Source organism: Dicentrarchus labrax, unplaced genomic scaffold (assembly GCF_905237075.1).
Source record: "Dicentrarchus labrax unplaced genomic scaffold, dlabrax2021, whole genome shotgun sequence".
Lineage (NCBI taxonomy): Eukaryota > Metazoa > Chordata > Actinopteri > Moronidae > Dicentrarchus > Dicentrarchus labrax.
This window is the reverse complement of record NW_026136702.1, coordinates 16,228,697-16,244,119: the sequence shown is the minus strand read 5'-3', so window position 1 is coordinate 16,244,119 and position 15,423 is coordinate 16,228,697. Positions and strand designations below refer to the sequence as shown.

Genomic DNA, 15,423 nt, shown 5'->3' with positions numbered 1-15,423 from the left:
AAAGCTGGTAATAATTTACATGCTATTTCAGCAATGGTGAGGAATTCACTGGAGGGCAGTGTTCAGAGTTAATGACTTGTTCTGCGGCAGGAGGAGGCACACATGCGCGCACGCCACACATGCACACTAATAGAGAGACCCCCCCCTTTAAATTCCTGCCATTGTTGTGTGAATGGAGAGATTTGGTATAATGCACATACTGGCCAAGACAAGGCAGCAGTATGGATGTTCTAAAAAGATCACTGTAAAAATGTGCTATATCACATTTACACTCGAGTCATTCAGCAGAACGACCTTATCCATCAAAATGCTGGTCGCATATCTAAGCCACTTACACTTAATTCAACTAGCATCCCAGATGCCTGAATTACCCATTCAGGGTTTTTCCCTTAGGAAAAATCAAAGAAGCAGCAAATGAATACAATCTAATTTCCCTACAAGCTGGCTTTCCAAGCACTGAAACACATGCATGGACTACTGCCATGTACTGAAGAAATGGCTCTGGATGCATGCCAAAGTGTTTTCCACAGCAATCAATACTGGCCTACTGCTGCAGTCCCCAGCCTGTCAGTGTGTGTGTGTGTGTGTGTGTGTGTGTGTGTGTGTGTGTGTGTGTGTGTGTGTGTGTGTGTGTGTGTGCGTGTGTGTGTGCCAAAGCCTTGTCAGCTAGAGGGACAGAATAGAGGAGAAGAGAGGTCAGATGAAATCAGAGGTGATGATAATAGCACATTAATATAACATGATCCAGAAATATTCTCAGCGGTCGTGAATTCCCATTAAGAGCACCTTGCTGTATTTGCACTAAAGTGGGATATATAGTATAAGATAAGCATAAGCAATTAACCGCCTGTAGCCAGAGTGTACAATAAGTAGGTGTTGTGTGGGGTGAGCTGTTATCCACACACGCTGTACAACAGCTCTCTCCTGTAACGAGGGAGTCCAAAAACAGACAGTACTACAGCCGGTGAGCAGTACCAGCAGGAGAGGCAGGCCATTTGGAGTGAGAAGAAATAATGTGTCACTCAATGAGTTTTAAAACACATGTGACTGTTTAGTCGGTGGCAGTTTGCAGGCAGACAAATAGAGCAGAGGCCCCAGTAGAGGGTTTGTCATAATGGGTGAGCAACTCGACACAAAGCCTGTTTAAAGAGCAAGCAGAGCTCAACTGGTGGGGGTAAACACTGCTTGTAAGGCTGAGATACAATGAAAAATAGAGCTTCCTTCACATATGGACTTAATAATTAACACACAATAAATAGATTAATAAATTTTCTCTGGATCTGTTTATCAACTATTAAGCAAACGCAGGCGCCAAGAGTAGGTTTATTCAATGAATCATTTTTTATATTTCCAGCCAAAGCTGACTTGATTTAAAGCTGGCTGTGTTTAAAAGGAATTGACCTCCAACCCTGTGACAGAAGAAAAACAAGCACAGTGGGTCACGGGCTGGTTCCTCTTGTCACTGCACAGCACAGCAAAACACGGCCAAACACAGCGCATGAGAGACTGAGAGCAAACAAATACCTGAGAAATAACCAGGAAATTACATCATACCTTGGCGCTGAGAACACAAGTGAATCAGTAATCCAATTCCAGTGAGCTAGTTCAATATAAGGCTGTTCTGATGTCTTGAAAAAGTCGTGCCTTTTGGTATTTGGAGGATATTGGCTTCAGGCTTAAGATAATAGCGATCTACAAAGATATGAGGTGTGATCTCAGACAGAAAGGGAGCAAGACAGCACTGGCTGTTTACATGTTTAATGTCAAATACTGTGTCTGTTTTATGGTGTGTGAAAATAAGAGTAAATCTAACATGATCTAAGAATAAATGTCATGAGCCTCAGCGACAGCAAGTTGTGGATTTACCTCGAGAAGCTGCTGCCTGTGCTCATTTGGCACTAAAACCTTGTGAAAACAGTACTTCCTGAGAGCTCTATGTTATCAAGTTCATATCTGTATGAGTCACTGGGCTAATTTGAACTCCTGATTTTCAGCCAGTCAATTACAGATTTACAGTTCAGTGTAACTCCACAGCCATTAATCTGTTTTTATACGCTAGCAGAGTACTGGAGAAAAATGACTAATGTGAGGTTTATAAACTCAACTTCCCCATGTGGCTAAAAATGAACTCTTTGCTAATGTTTACACTTTAGAAACAAATACTCTTTTCACACATACATCACTCAGGCGCAGAATTTAACAGCCGATGAGTTTTAATTTTGCAGCTTTTTTGTGAGGCTGGTTTACCCTTCCTGTTTGTTTTTTGGATTATGGGTTGCATCTGTAAGCACTCCTAGCTGACTCATGCAGTGCAGATTAGTGTTATGGGACAAAGTCAGCGAGAATCTGAATGAAGGTCATAAACTGACTTGAAGTTGTCAGGACAATTTCCACTGTGTAATATACAGTAAATAGTCCGATTTGTTGAGAGCGGGAGGTTTGACAAGCCCTTTAATTGAGGTCAGCCTGCAGGCACCTACATTACACTTTAAACACATTATCCCCAAATTATATTATTTCATAGTCTGGCTTATTCTTTAATCACAGTGCAACTTCAAAGCAAGTGCATCAGTCAGTCTCATGGTGCTTGCAGGATTGTGTGATGTGATGCAAGTCGCTGCATAATACATGCAGGGAAATTGCTCTTTTTTTATCAAATGTACAAACTGTACCATCCTGTGTTTCACTTTACATCCCCAATTCTTTGAAATTTGATTTGCATTGGCTCAGCAGCCCTCTTGGTAGTTAATAAAATATTTTCCAGATATACCCAATGGACTGGAATGTAAGCACTTTGCAATGCAAATAAGTCTTTGGGAAAGGGGAGGAGCTGATGTGTCGTTGCGCAAGTGTGGCCTCAGAATCGGCGATGCATGCACTCAAAGTAATTACTAAATAATTGCAGCGTGTTAAAGGCTAAAGCGAGAGGGCTTCAGGAGATGATACCCGTTCATAAAAGAATTCTGCCACAAAGATGATAGCTTGTCTAAGCGGCAGGCCATAAATAGCCACCTTTTCTCATGAAAGGGAAATGTGATAGCCACTCTATTACTCAAGAGGAAAGAATGTAAGTAAACCATCAGCGGAAGAGTCGAGTACAAACACGGCTTTGTCCTTCCCCATAAACAATATAACAGCAGCAGAGAATAATTTCCATCCAGCCGCAAGTGATCAAAAGCACAGAGTAGTAATTAAAGTGCTGTTGTCGCTGGCGGAGGAGAATCAGAGAGAAAACAACACATCATTTGTTTTACAGCCGGTGAGAAAAAACTCCTCGATATCAGAGTAATGCCATTCAGTGCGGCGATGTAACCGGATCACAAGCGCCACATATGGCCACAGTCAATCATAACTATTGCCTTTCTGTGCCAGCAACGGCGTAATGTAACACAGAGGCGTTTTAAGTGCTGCCTCAAATGTGAGCTGACAACCTCACATTGTTGAGGATGGAAATGTCCACATGGAAAATTATGCAAAGCTTGGAGAGTAGTTAAAACGTGTCAGCGCTGGCTTTTTTTTTCTTTTCTTGCTCTGCCACGCTTTATGACTCGCTCTGCCTCTTTCAACATCAGGCAGCATTACAAAATATCTAATAACTATCGTACCGACCGATCTGAGCCAGGTTGACCCCATGCATTCATTAACGTTTCGCAATTTCCGCCCATATGTCAGTATTTGACACGCTTTACCAAGAAATGAAATGACAGAGCCTAGGCGCAGGATTCTTGCGGATTTTCCCCTTTATAACACAATTAACCCCATAGAGCGCAGCGGCAGCCTTATTGAGCGCAGCTGGACAAGTGCACATTCAGCAGTTGACATCACAATAGGCAATAGGCAAATAAGTAAAAACCGGAGAACAAACACCACTGTGGGTCAATCCTTTTACCGCTCGGATACATCAATGTCACTATCAATACATGCGTTTATGAATGCCTGCCACCGGAGACTACACATCCACTGCCAACTCTTAATGCAGTAAAGATGCTGTTTAATAAAAAAAAATTAAAAAAATAAAAACGCTCGCGAACAAGCGAGGACACAGATAATAAACACGAGCAAACACCAATCATTTACCATTATTCACCAAGCGATTCATGTTCCTACCTCTCCGTGGGTGACTGTCCTTCCCTGGGGAGTATCCTCGGGTAGAAAATAAAGTTTGGAGCTTGATAAAAGTTGCTTGCTTGTTCTTTCTTCCCAGAGCAGCTGAAGCTCCGCTATGCAAATAGGATCCTCCGGTTTACATCTGACGAAGAAAAAGTCTCCGAGAGACAGGATCCTCGGTTTGCCGTCCCGGTTAAATTTAAAGGCTTTATAGAATATATATGGTCCATGTAAACCGCAAGACGAGCCCACCCACTGTAAGGAAAAACACAAATGGAGAAAATTAATGAATGGCTTATCAGCTCATTTGGTAAACAAATCGTAGCGAAGTGCACATAAACATTTTCAAACATCCTCTGCGTAAATACGCACGATTGGCAAACATTACTCTCGGATATCTCAGTTTTCGCCACACAATTAGTATCATGTAACTATTTTTAGACGTTGAACATATGACACAGATGTGGTCATATTAAATGTAATGTGTCAAAGTTTTGTGGATCAGGCACGTGAGTACAGTTTACAGTAGGTGGCGATTAGCGCAATGCGAAAATAAAATAAATCGACGGTTGATAACAAACGTTACCTTCAGTGAGTTCGGCTCCATCTCGACGTTATGAATTGATTAAACTCAACACGCTCTCCAAACTTGGTGGCTTGAATGGATTGCGAAGGTCCTGCAAGGAACATATTTATGTAGAGTTTAAAACATCGTGTTTTAGTCGAAAGAGAGCCATCAAAAAATCCGTTCGTGGCGAATTCGCTGGCAGAAATATTGTATGAGTCCTGCTGTTTATTTGTTCGAGTAAATGTGCGATGTTGATTTTTTTGTCGAACTTCTATTAAACGCAATCACGTGTTGAGGCAAAATATTAGCATGTAACTATAAACATGTGGATAATTTTCAACCAACAGAGAACAGTCGTTGTGCACAAAAATAAAAAGCACCCTTTGTGCGTCATGGGTTGCCTTTAAAAGCGCAATTTGTCCCAATATTCTGCCTTTATGGGCTTTTCTAAGAGTGTGTGCCTTCCAGGACTTCTGTAAAAGACGTTCAGTATGAAAGCACATTTCTCACAGTAATGACACTGAGGCGCTTGCTGTGGATGCCTTCAAGAAACAATGTTACATGAAAGTTAATAGGGCTATCAAATGATTCCTCAAAAGGCAATGTGGGACCCGTGAGGTGCCGGCTTTTTTGCTTTGAGCGGAACTTGCTATGCGTTATGGCTCAGGCGGCGCGCGGGTTGGCTTTAATGCTGAAAATAATGGCCTTTATATATTTTGAGGCGAGCATGAAAAGACAAAAATTGGCCGAGTTAGAAAGCGGGGCGTCACGAGACAGAATTCACGAGGCGGTCCATTATCCGGACATAAATCATCTTAAAAACGCTGCGCTGACCTTGTGAAGACAGCGGGGTGTATTTGACACGGGTTAACGCATTTACACAATCAAAGACTCTTATATAATTATGTTGATTAATATTTATTACTACAAACACCGGGGGGATTTCAGAGGTATTAGGAAACCAATATGAAACTATGACTTACTAATTACAGCTGTGACATTTATACGAAGTTACACAAACTTCGCGGTTTCTATTCACATGTGCGGACTCATTGTCCTTTACGTCTCCGCTGCTGAATGTGTCAGCTGTATTTTATCAGCCTGTCTGGAATTATTCACGTATGGAGAAGTACCCCCTCGGTCCACAGCGCTGTGCTGTTTCTCCATTGTCATCCACCCTTTGGCCTGCATTTATCCACCACTCAGATCACAGAGCATGCAACAGCGACATAGGCCTACTTCTGACACCAGCTATTTCAAGTACAGTATTACGCAATGCGCTTTTTTTTCTCTCCCTGAAATGACGGGCAGAGCATACAGGCGCGTTTATTCACATCCAGTAAAGTGTTTTCCTGTCTGCCAAACGGACATGTTTTCTTGTTCTGGCTCTGCTGTGGTTATGAACGGCTGTCTGGTAGTTGTCTTATAGACATACAGGGGGCTGGTGATGAAGAATCAGCGACACCAAGGTCTCATTGGTAATGATTTCCTATTGCATCAATGGGGTTCAATAGACCTATATAATATAATTTAACATAATGTACTCTGAGAAGAATTTCTGTCCTCTGCTCTCTATTCAAAGAAGCAGCAGAACATAATGTAGGCCTATTAATAGTGAAATAGCTGAGGCAATGTTCTGTGACACTCAGATATTTTAAGTACCAGTTTAGTGCATTGGTTCGGAGTAAAAGGTGGATTACACAAAGGCTCATTGTCTTACATGCGGCTGCACCTAGTGTTGGGATCCTGCAGTGAATCTAATATAAACCGCGGCTCTTAGTGTTATCTTTCCTGATTTCTCTCCCAGCCATTTCACTGGCTGAATCAATGGGGTTGCATTGTTAATGGCAGCCACTATATAATGAAGTCCCTGGTTAATCAATGGCAACACTCAAGCTCTTATCTGGCAATTGCAAGTGTTTGCTTGTCAACAGCCAGAGAGCCCAGCAGCGACTGCAACATTGTAATGCAGATATTGATGTGAACTGGTGTGAATGGAGCTTTATGTTGAGAAATCTATTGGCTAAATGTGATGCTGCACATGTTGTATAATACACAAGACTTGAGTATGAAAATAAAAATGTACAATCTCATCTGCTTCTCTTTATCTCAACATGTCTTTGTGATTAAATAAGATTTAATAAAGGAAATCAATAAGATATATTTACATGTTTTAACCTGAGTGAACTTGACGCATGACAAGAATGAATGAATGAAAAACAAAAAGGGTAGCAAAAATTTTCTGCATTAAGTCTACGGACAAATAAGCAGCTTGTGGAATATACCGTAAGCCATACTGAACAGTTGAACATTCATTTTAGGCACCCTGGTAAGAATTAAATGTGTTATACAGTGTCCTCGCAGCTAAAATCCCCTTTAGTAAATCTAAAAGTAACCAGCCTCACATGTGGGTTGTGAATGTGTTTTTTTTCACTGCAGACTCAGACAGTTTATGTTCTCAAGAAGTTTTTTTTTTTCAGTTTTGCAATCACAAGTTTGGTTATTTGGGGCATTTGTCGGAGTGACTGAGTGAAATAAGATCACTCATTATATGAGTAATCTCTGTTTCATTTTCATAACTCTGACACAAAACTGTTCTTTCCACTACTATGTGTTGACTGCATGAGTGAGCAAAGAAGTCTGAAAAATCTTCACAAACAAAGGCACTAAAGAGGCAGGATAAACATGTTTCAGGCAGATACTTGCTTATTTGTTCCCTATAGCAGAAACATACAATAAGTGGATAAAAACCTTTTTTTTTTCTCAGCACAGGTGTTCCACATTCCACATAATGAGGCAGCCTCAGCAGGGAGCCACAAATGTGGTTAGAAAGTCACCTCGAAAATGGAGAGCTGGAGTTACAGTTTCAACCACAGCAAAGCAATACAAACGCCACATCCCTACATAATCCTGACCATATGTTGACATGTCTTAATGATGAATATGAATTTCAGTTAAAATGGCTTAAAAATAATATTAACTATTTAACCACCTACATGTAAGTACACTTTAAACAGTCTGCTCCTTATGGACAATGTGCAATATGTAAAACCCAAGAAATCAAACATTTTATGTATGACATAAACATGAAGTAGTTTTTAAAGATGAATAAACAATATAAAAAATTATTTGTCATTTCATATGCATGTATTCAGACACAATATAAGACATGTATTTCATGTATAGTTCAATCCGGACACACCCATTGGGCAATACAACTGCTTCAGGCAGCTGTATTTTTAATGTGCTAGTAACTTTAATGACCCACTGACCACTTTTCAGTTTCCCATAACTCTACCTACTCACTACTTACTACTAAGTTTTGGTTTTCTGCCCACAGCTTCACTATTACTCTGACTGTTCTCGTTTCATTTTTATCCACTAAACCTACTGCACACTATCTGCCCGGCGCCATATGACTGACAGATAAAGTTAGCTGGTTAGCAGCTAGCTGGTGAACATAGTGGACCATTTAACTACCTGTAAAGAGCCAGGGATTCCCCTCAGAAGTTGGTGGAGAGCAAAACAGAGACAAAAGGGGAATGAATCTTGGACTAAGGCAAGACCCCTGTGTATATAAAGGTACCATTCTAAGGCACAATGATTATTATTTCCAGGTTATTATACACTTATGAATATAATACTCTATGTCTGCCATATTCTGCCAATAGAGCCTCCTAAATCTTACACACTGGACTTAAAATATATATATATATATATATATGAGTGTTGTGTTTCTGCTGCCCCCAAGTGGCCATAGAATCAATTATTACAGGCATAAATTAGGCTGTATTGAATAATTATCACCAATATGTTAGGTAGCCTATAGAGCTTGAGTAAATGTACTTAGTTACTTTAGTTATCACCACTGTTTCAACAAGATATCACAACTCAAAATATGTTCTACCAAAGAAGACAAGATCAATTAGGATCAATTATTTGAAGTAAAGGTAAAATAGTCTAACTAATTCAGCAGCATTGGGCAATAAAGGGAATATACGTAGATGGCCAAACATTACTCAACCTACTGTAAAATTTCTCTCAGTGTGATATTAGGATCCAAATTTCTAGCGTTATAAAAATCTACAGATGACTAAAGCAAGAAAGCCTCTGAGAAATTAGGGCAACACACTCTATCTCCTACTCATTCCACATTCACAATTGCATTACCCAGTGGATAGCCATCTATCATCAATGGAAAGCCCTGGGACATTAAAAATCCATCAAGTAAATTTGTCCACAGGAACACATTTCAATAGTAACTTAACACCTGTGTCTTTGTGCTGCTGTAATCACATGACAATGGCTCCCGTCTGCAGCATGACTTTAGGAAAGGTAACAGGAGATCTGAGTGATGTTGCTGGGCTAATTTTAGCCTCTCAGACTCATTATAACAGGGTGTTACATTTCTCTCCATTCAATCACATGTGAGTCCACCTACACTGAACAGCACAAGCACAAAGAATGCAATTAGTTTATTGAAAAGGATCACTTTTAATCAGAATTTAAGTTTGATATGCTAAACTGGAGGCGCTTTCAGATGATTGAGATGATTTCTGTGTATATTAGCAAGTGTTAGCCAGTGTACTGTAGGCTGAATATTAACTGACTTAGCTCATAAATATCTGTGATGCAGTGATATCTTCAGAACATCAAAGGAGTTACCGCATGCAGTGAACTGTGTGGATTATTACTGTTCACAGCAGAATAGAAAGCCTCTTGAAAAAAAGACACAATTCTCTCTTTTTGATCTAATATCACACTTATTTATCTGAGATACCGTACTCGATCATGTTCTATGCATAATTTATGTTTTCTGCAATCCATATTTTCAATTACAATATTCAACATTGAGGTCTTTCATTTCCAACAAACCAATTATTGTATCCATTCACGGCGGTGGCCATTGATCATATCTAATACCATATATTTAAAAGTGTGTTAGGAATAGTAATTCAAAAGCCAAACATTGGTTGAATGACAATGCCATGACAATGAACTAATTGCCTGCAAAACACAATTTCACATTCATGGGCGACTATTACAGCTGAATTGTTTGATAATGTCAAGTGAGTCATTTTATTAAGCATCACACAAATGTAATCATGCGGCAGGGCAACGTGAATTCGAGTGTATACAAGTGTTAACATCACTATGGGTTTTAGGTTATTACTGCCGAAGCAAATGTAAATTTGCCTCATTGATGGAGAGTGCTCAGCTGAATCAGAAATGTGCAAACCACAAACAAAATAGGCTGCTTCATTCCCCTGCCATCTGCATACACATCAGGACACACACTCCCACACATACACACACACAGTCGCATTTTATATCTCCCCATCTGAAACTGGGATTAGAACCATGAATAATGTATTTATGTAAATGTCTGATGGGTATAACTATAAAAGATGAGAGTGATTGAAAAGGCATTTTGTTAGATTGAGTTACAGCTGGCTGTGAGTTATGGATGTTTTCAGAGCAGGGAGAGAGACGAACGCCACTGAATCTAAAAAAAAAAAAAAAAAGAATTATTTTTGAAGCAAAGAGGTCACAGTGTCACCTCCACATATGAGGAATACATTAATACAGAACCCGATCTCAGCATTTACGATTTGCTCGGTGCTTTTCAAACATCAGTCAGGTTATTACACCCAGTGGTCAAACCATCATTGACTATGAAGTCGCTGAGGACAGTGACCTCAGCGTTTACCATCTGTGTAATGCATCACCACTGCCTTTTCTGTCAAACACTGAATTGCTATAAAACGGGCATAAATGTCAGCAGACATCTATGATCAGATTATTCACTGATGCGTGTCCCCCTCCCATCTGGGCTGAGAGTACTGCATTATGTATATGTCAAATAACCGTGTGTATTGGCAATTACTATGCAGCTATTTTACAGCAGCAGTTTTCGAGATTTGTCATAAGGTATTCCATTTGAATAACAGTTTCAGTTGTCACGAGTGCAATGCTGTTGTAATCTGTGTAATCCCCGTGATATATCTGCAAATCAGGACAAAGCAATCACCCCATTCAACAGTGGAGACAATGGATACGTTTTGAAATATGACTGACAACTGCTGAATTTGTTCCATTACAGCAGTGCAGGAAAGGAAATACAGTATTTTGTTCGGAGCTTAGAGCCTGAGCACACATATTAAAGAAAAAAAAACCCTCTCAGCATTAATAATTTATCACATTTTATAAGGCAATTTAGCAGTCACTTGAAGTTGCTATGGTGACAGGGGGGTATTTTGAGACAACTAATGACCTATGCAAAACCCACTCACTGTAAACTTCACTCAAGCTAAATGAGATTGCTGTCTGTGCTGTGTGTGATACATGGCTGAGAACTTAATCCCCACGCTATGCTTGGCCTTTTTCTGCACAGGACAAATTAAGGTTCTTAATATCAATGTAAAACATCTGTGGGCTGTTTACTGTACAGGCAATATGAGCCAAGTAGCAACCGACGGCCAGCGCTGTGCTGCATAATAGTCTTTTGTTTTGATTACTAATGCAGAATTCATAACAGTTGTCAGGTTAAGGTCAGAAAAAATCCAGCGAGTGAAAGGAAAATGAATACTCATGATATGGTTTGAATGTAACTCAATATGTTTCACACTAAATCCCCTTCAATATCTCTTTATTTTTCGGCTTACGTCAAAGATTCCACATTGGAAAAGCTTTGAAGACTTGCTCTGTTCTGAGGCGAATCATATTTGTCCAATAACCGCTTGGCCTGTTGCAGCTGTCGGGGCTGAGACAGAATGAGTCATGTGTTACCCATTTAAGTCCAATTTCTCCCATGCAAATGCCTGACATGTGTGACTCTGCAGGGTCCTGAGTTGAAACGGTATTTTTGAAACAAGGAGAGAGAATCAAGGGCAGAGCTGTGTGACCATTTAGCCACCTGCTTCACCCATGACCCTTACTCCTTTAAGAAGTTTATATTTGAGAAACAATTCACTTGTGTTGTTTCTGATGTGGCTTTAATGCCGGCGCAGTTGCCATGAAATTAAATGAATAAACAAAGGAGGAATGGATTCTGTGGTTTCTCCTTAAAAGGAGCTCTCTTTTGGAAAATATGAGTTATATCCACTGAACTATGGTAACTGTGTGAAAACATTTTTCATCCCTAAAAATAAGTTGACACACACACACACACACACACACACACACACACACACACACACACACACACACACATATCTCTTCAGTCTCTCCCCTTCCTTTCTGCATAGTGTAAGAAGCATTTTGTCCATTAGCATAAATGGTAGGTTGACTAATAAAGGTGTGACTTTCAAGCTTTTTGCTCTCCTCCATCTGGAAGCTGTGGTGTTGAGTGCCACCTGTTGGGATACAATGGTAATGACATGGAGCTGGTGACAGCTGTATTACACAGGATTACAGAGGGTAATTTACAGTGTAACATAATAGCCAAGTTTACTTTGCCAGTCTTGAGAGAGATGTAGCTGTTGGTCACAAACTACTGATAAAAGCTGCACTGTAGCTTTCTACGTTACAACTACTACGTGCCTTATGAAGGGCAGGTTGCAGCTTGGAATACAATGTCTCTAATGTCTCTAATATTCTGCTGATGCCCACTAGGGCGGCACGATATGGTAAAAATAATCAAATTGCGATTATTCTTGCAAATAACTGCAGCTTCTTGCAAATTGAAGTTGCGATAATATTTCAATTAATAGTGTTAATGCCCACTGCTCTTTTAGTATAACTATTCTAACATCAGTGTTTCTCCTTGAATTGTCTTCTTCTCTGTGTAAAAACAAGCCCCTTTAAACAGCCTGCAGGCATGCAACATTTAAACTGTAACCTGAAACCTAAACAAATGAAAATCTCTGAGGGTTAGCAGATTTGTAAAGCAGGATGACTCAACACATCTACTGAACCACAGGGGAAACTCAAGGCAGACGTCACACCAAGAGCTAATTTATAGAAATAATGTATACACTATGATATATAATATGTATAATGTATATAATATAAGATGACAGTGTTAGAAAACCCTTCTCTGTGCACATTTAACACTTGAAGTCATGGAATTAAAGCAGACACACTATATATGAACCATAGGTTAGTAATGCACCAATCCTACACACTGACTTGACACCAGTTATTATGCGGATCAGAGAGACATGACACATGATTTTTGCCACTGAGACAAGAAAATTGTGATCATGCAAAAGATATCCATCAAATTGTTAAAGAGAATGCAGAGAATGTCATAAAAACTCAACCTCAGTAACCTCAGACTCCACCCTGATGAAGGCATCAGACAAACATTTTTGCAACATGTTTTTGTTGTTTATTCTGATGGAATTGTGTTCACACTGCTCATGCACCTCTCTGTTAGACCTTGGTGGTGTGCCGTATGAATGCCAACACAATCCAGTTTAAGGTATAATTCTGAGAGATGATGGATGTAATTTTGCTTTAATTTGATTTTTGTTTTTTTATATCTGATAGTCATCACCCACTGTGGTTTGTAGGCGATTATAACCAGCAACATTTCAAACACTGATCTCACAGCTGATGCAGATTATTGCTCTATTTTATTCTATTCTGCATTACAAAGATTACAAAAGATATTTTTGTGCTGACACAGCAAACGGCACAGCTCCACATGCGCTTTGTAGCAGTGCTGATTGAAGCAGCAGCATAGAGGGAATCACTGTTCTGTGATCAGTGACCAGAGCCCCTCGGCCATCTCTGTCATCATCTTCTTCGCACAGCCAAGAGCTGAGTCTTGAACAGCCCCCACCCCTCACACAGACTGGGTAACACCAGGCCAGGGGTATGATGTTGGATGGCCTTACTGTCTCAGTCAACAGAGGAGAGTTTGTTTCCCGTTATGACTGACTGACTGTCTCGCACTCTGGCAGAATAAGTTGTTGTAGTCAAGAGGGAAAACTCTCGGTTAAAATTGGTTTGATTTTTGTTTCATTGCCACTTTTTTGTTTATAGTTTATTCTAGACTTCAATAGCTTGGAAACCAGGAAACATGATAAACACCAGGGACATGTTTCACAAATGCACCAGTGGTTTCTTTAAAAAACTCAACCCGCAATGTTTTTTGACGCAGGATGTCAGAACAGAACTCTTTTTTTTTTTTTTTCTGCATGCAGTTGGATATCCTCTACTCTACTTTTTTCACTGTCTGAAATTCTCATTGTTATTTCACGTGATGCAAACCGAGGCATGATGATTGACAATTTGGAACAAAGACAGGAAAAGTCTGTCTCTTTTCCAAGGTTACAGGCCCTTTTCTACTGTTTCCTCTCTCCTGCACTGGCTTGCCAAATTGATTTGAATAGAAATCTACCCAGCATGCAGCCAAGTAGGGCAAAATGTCGTATGTGTGTGTGTGTGTGTGTGTGTGTGTGTGTGTGTGTGCGCACGCGCATGTGTCTGTCTGTCTGTCTGTGTGTGTGTGTGTGTGTGTGTGTGTGTGTGTGTGTGTGTGTGTGTGTGTTTTGTAGCCAGGGTGGATTTGGTCTGACGTGTTATTTCCTGCATGGCGAGATAATAAGATATGTGATTAGACTACATGATTATGGTTTTATGTTGGACAAATCGTAATCACTGATCAGAAATGTAAAGAACTAGGTTGTATACATTTACATACTCTATTAGAGCCTAACTGCTGCTCAATTTCAATCTCTTCCAGTTACAGAAATGAATAATATGTTGGATAGACATGTTGGTTAAAATTGCATGGCATCATGTGTGTTTTACGTAACTGTTTTTGTTTAGTTTAGTTTGGTCAGATTTGTTTTGTTTGTGTTGTATGTATTTTGGTTTTCTTTAAATTAGGCCCAGGACTAAACTAAATCATGCATCCATCCAATGTTTATATTAGTATAATTAGGTTTATGTTTATTTTATCTGCCTTTTACACAGGAAGTATATAAATACTATTGCAATTCCCAAAATACAATCAGTCGCTCCATGCAGAGCTGGAGCGTAACTAGTTACATTTGACTGTACTCATTACAAGTTTGAGATACTTGTATTTACTGCACAGTTTTGCTATACTTTATAACTCCTCTACTACAGAGGGAAATATTGCACATTTTACACCTACATATAACAGTTTACGATGATAAATGAACCCACCCAACAGTATAGATAAAATAAGCTTCACTGTGAGCAGCAACAACATTAAAAATGCTGCTTGTACATTAATGCATCAGTAATAATAATCCAATAACACAATGTGTAGTAGCCTAATGGACCATGCGTTTAACCCTCGATACTTAAAGTACATTATGCTGAGAATTCTTCTGTTCAATGTAATTCTACTTAAATTATCTTACTTCATCCCCCACTGGCTCCATATGACTTCCCAGAATAAAACATCACTACATTGGAAATATAAATGTGCAGCCCATTATGCATGTCATTCTTCTTAGCAGCACAGGAAGTGAGCCTCATATTGTTATACCTTGAATGAGCAGATGCTGCCCTCTCCTGTACAGTCGCGGAGCTTGTGATGGACTTCATCATGTCATGAATAAATCACTCAGTAATTTTGAATGAGATCTTTGTACAGCTTGCTATGGTATGTATATAACGGCGGCCCACTGGGTGCGGATTTATCCAGCAGCGCCATTACTCTCACAAATCTGATCCCCGGTCATCTACAGCTGAATGGGACTCTCTTTCTAGGCGGGGCTTAAAGTTTGGGGACTTTGTTCGAAAAGCTTGGCGAACTAGTCCCC

At 39.8% G+C, this 15,423-nt stretch overlaps 1 protein-coding gene across 1 annotated transcript in view; it reads right to left on the bottom strand.

The window, feature by feature from the left end:
* The window catches only part of arid5b (AT-rich interaction domain 5B), a 73,491-nt gene extending 68,688 nt beyond the window's left edge, over positions 1-4,803 (bottom strand). The window contains exons 1-2 of the mRNA XM_051379918.1: positions 4,694-4,803; positions 4,108-4,362 (exon numbers count right to left, since the gene is read on the bottom strand). Of these exons, the coding sequence (XP_051235878.1) occupies positions 4,108-4,362; positions 4,694-4,714 (276 nt within the window). The 5' untranslated portion in view covers positions 4,715-4,803. The remainder of the gene's footprint in view (positions 1-4,107; positions 4,363-4,693) is intronic.
* Between the last annotated feature and the right edge of the window lie 10,620 nt (positions 4,804-15,423).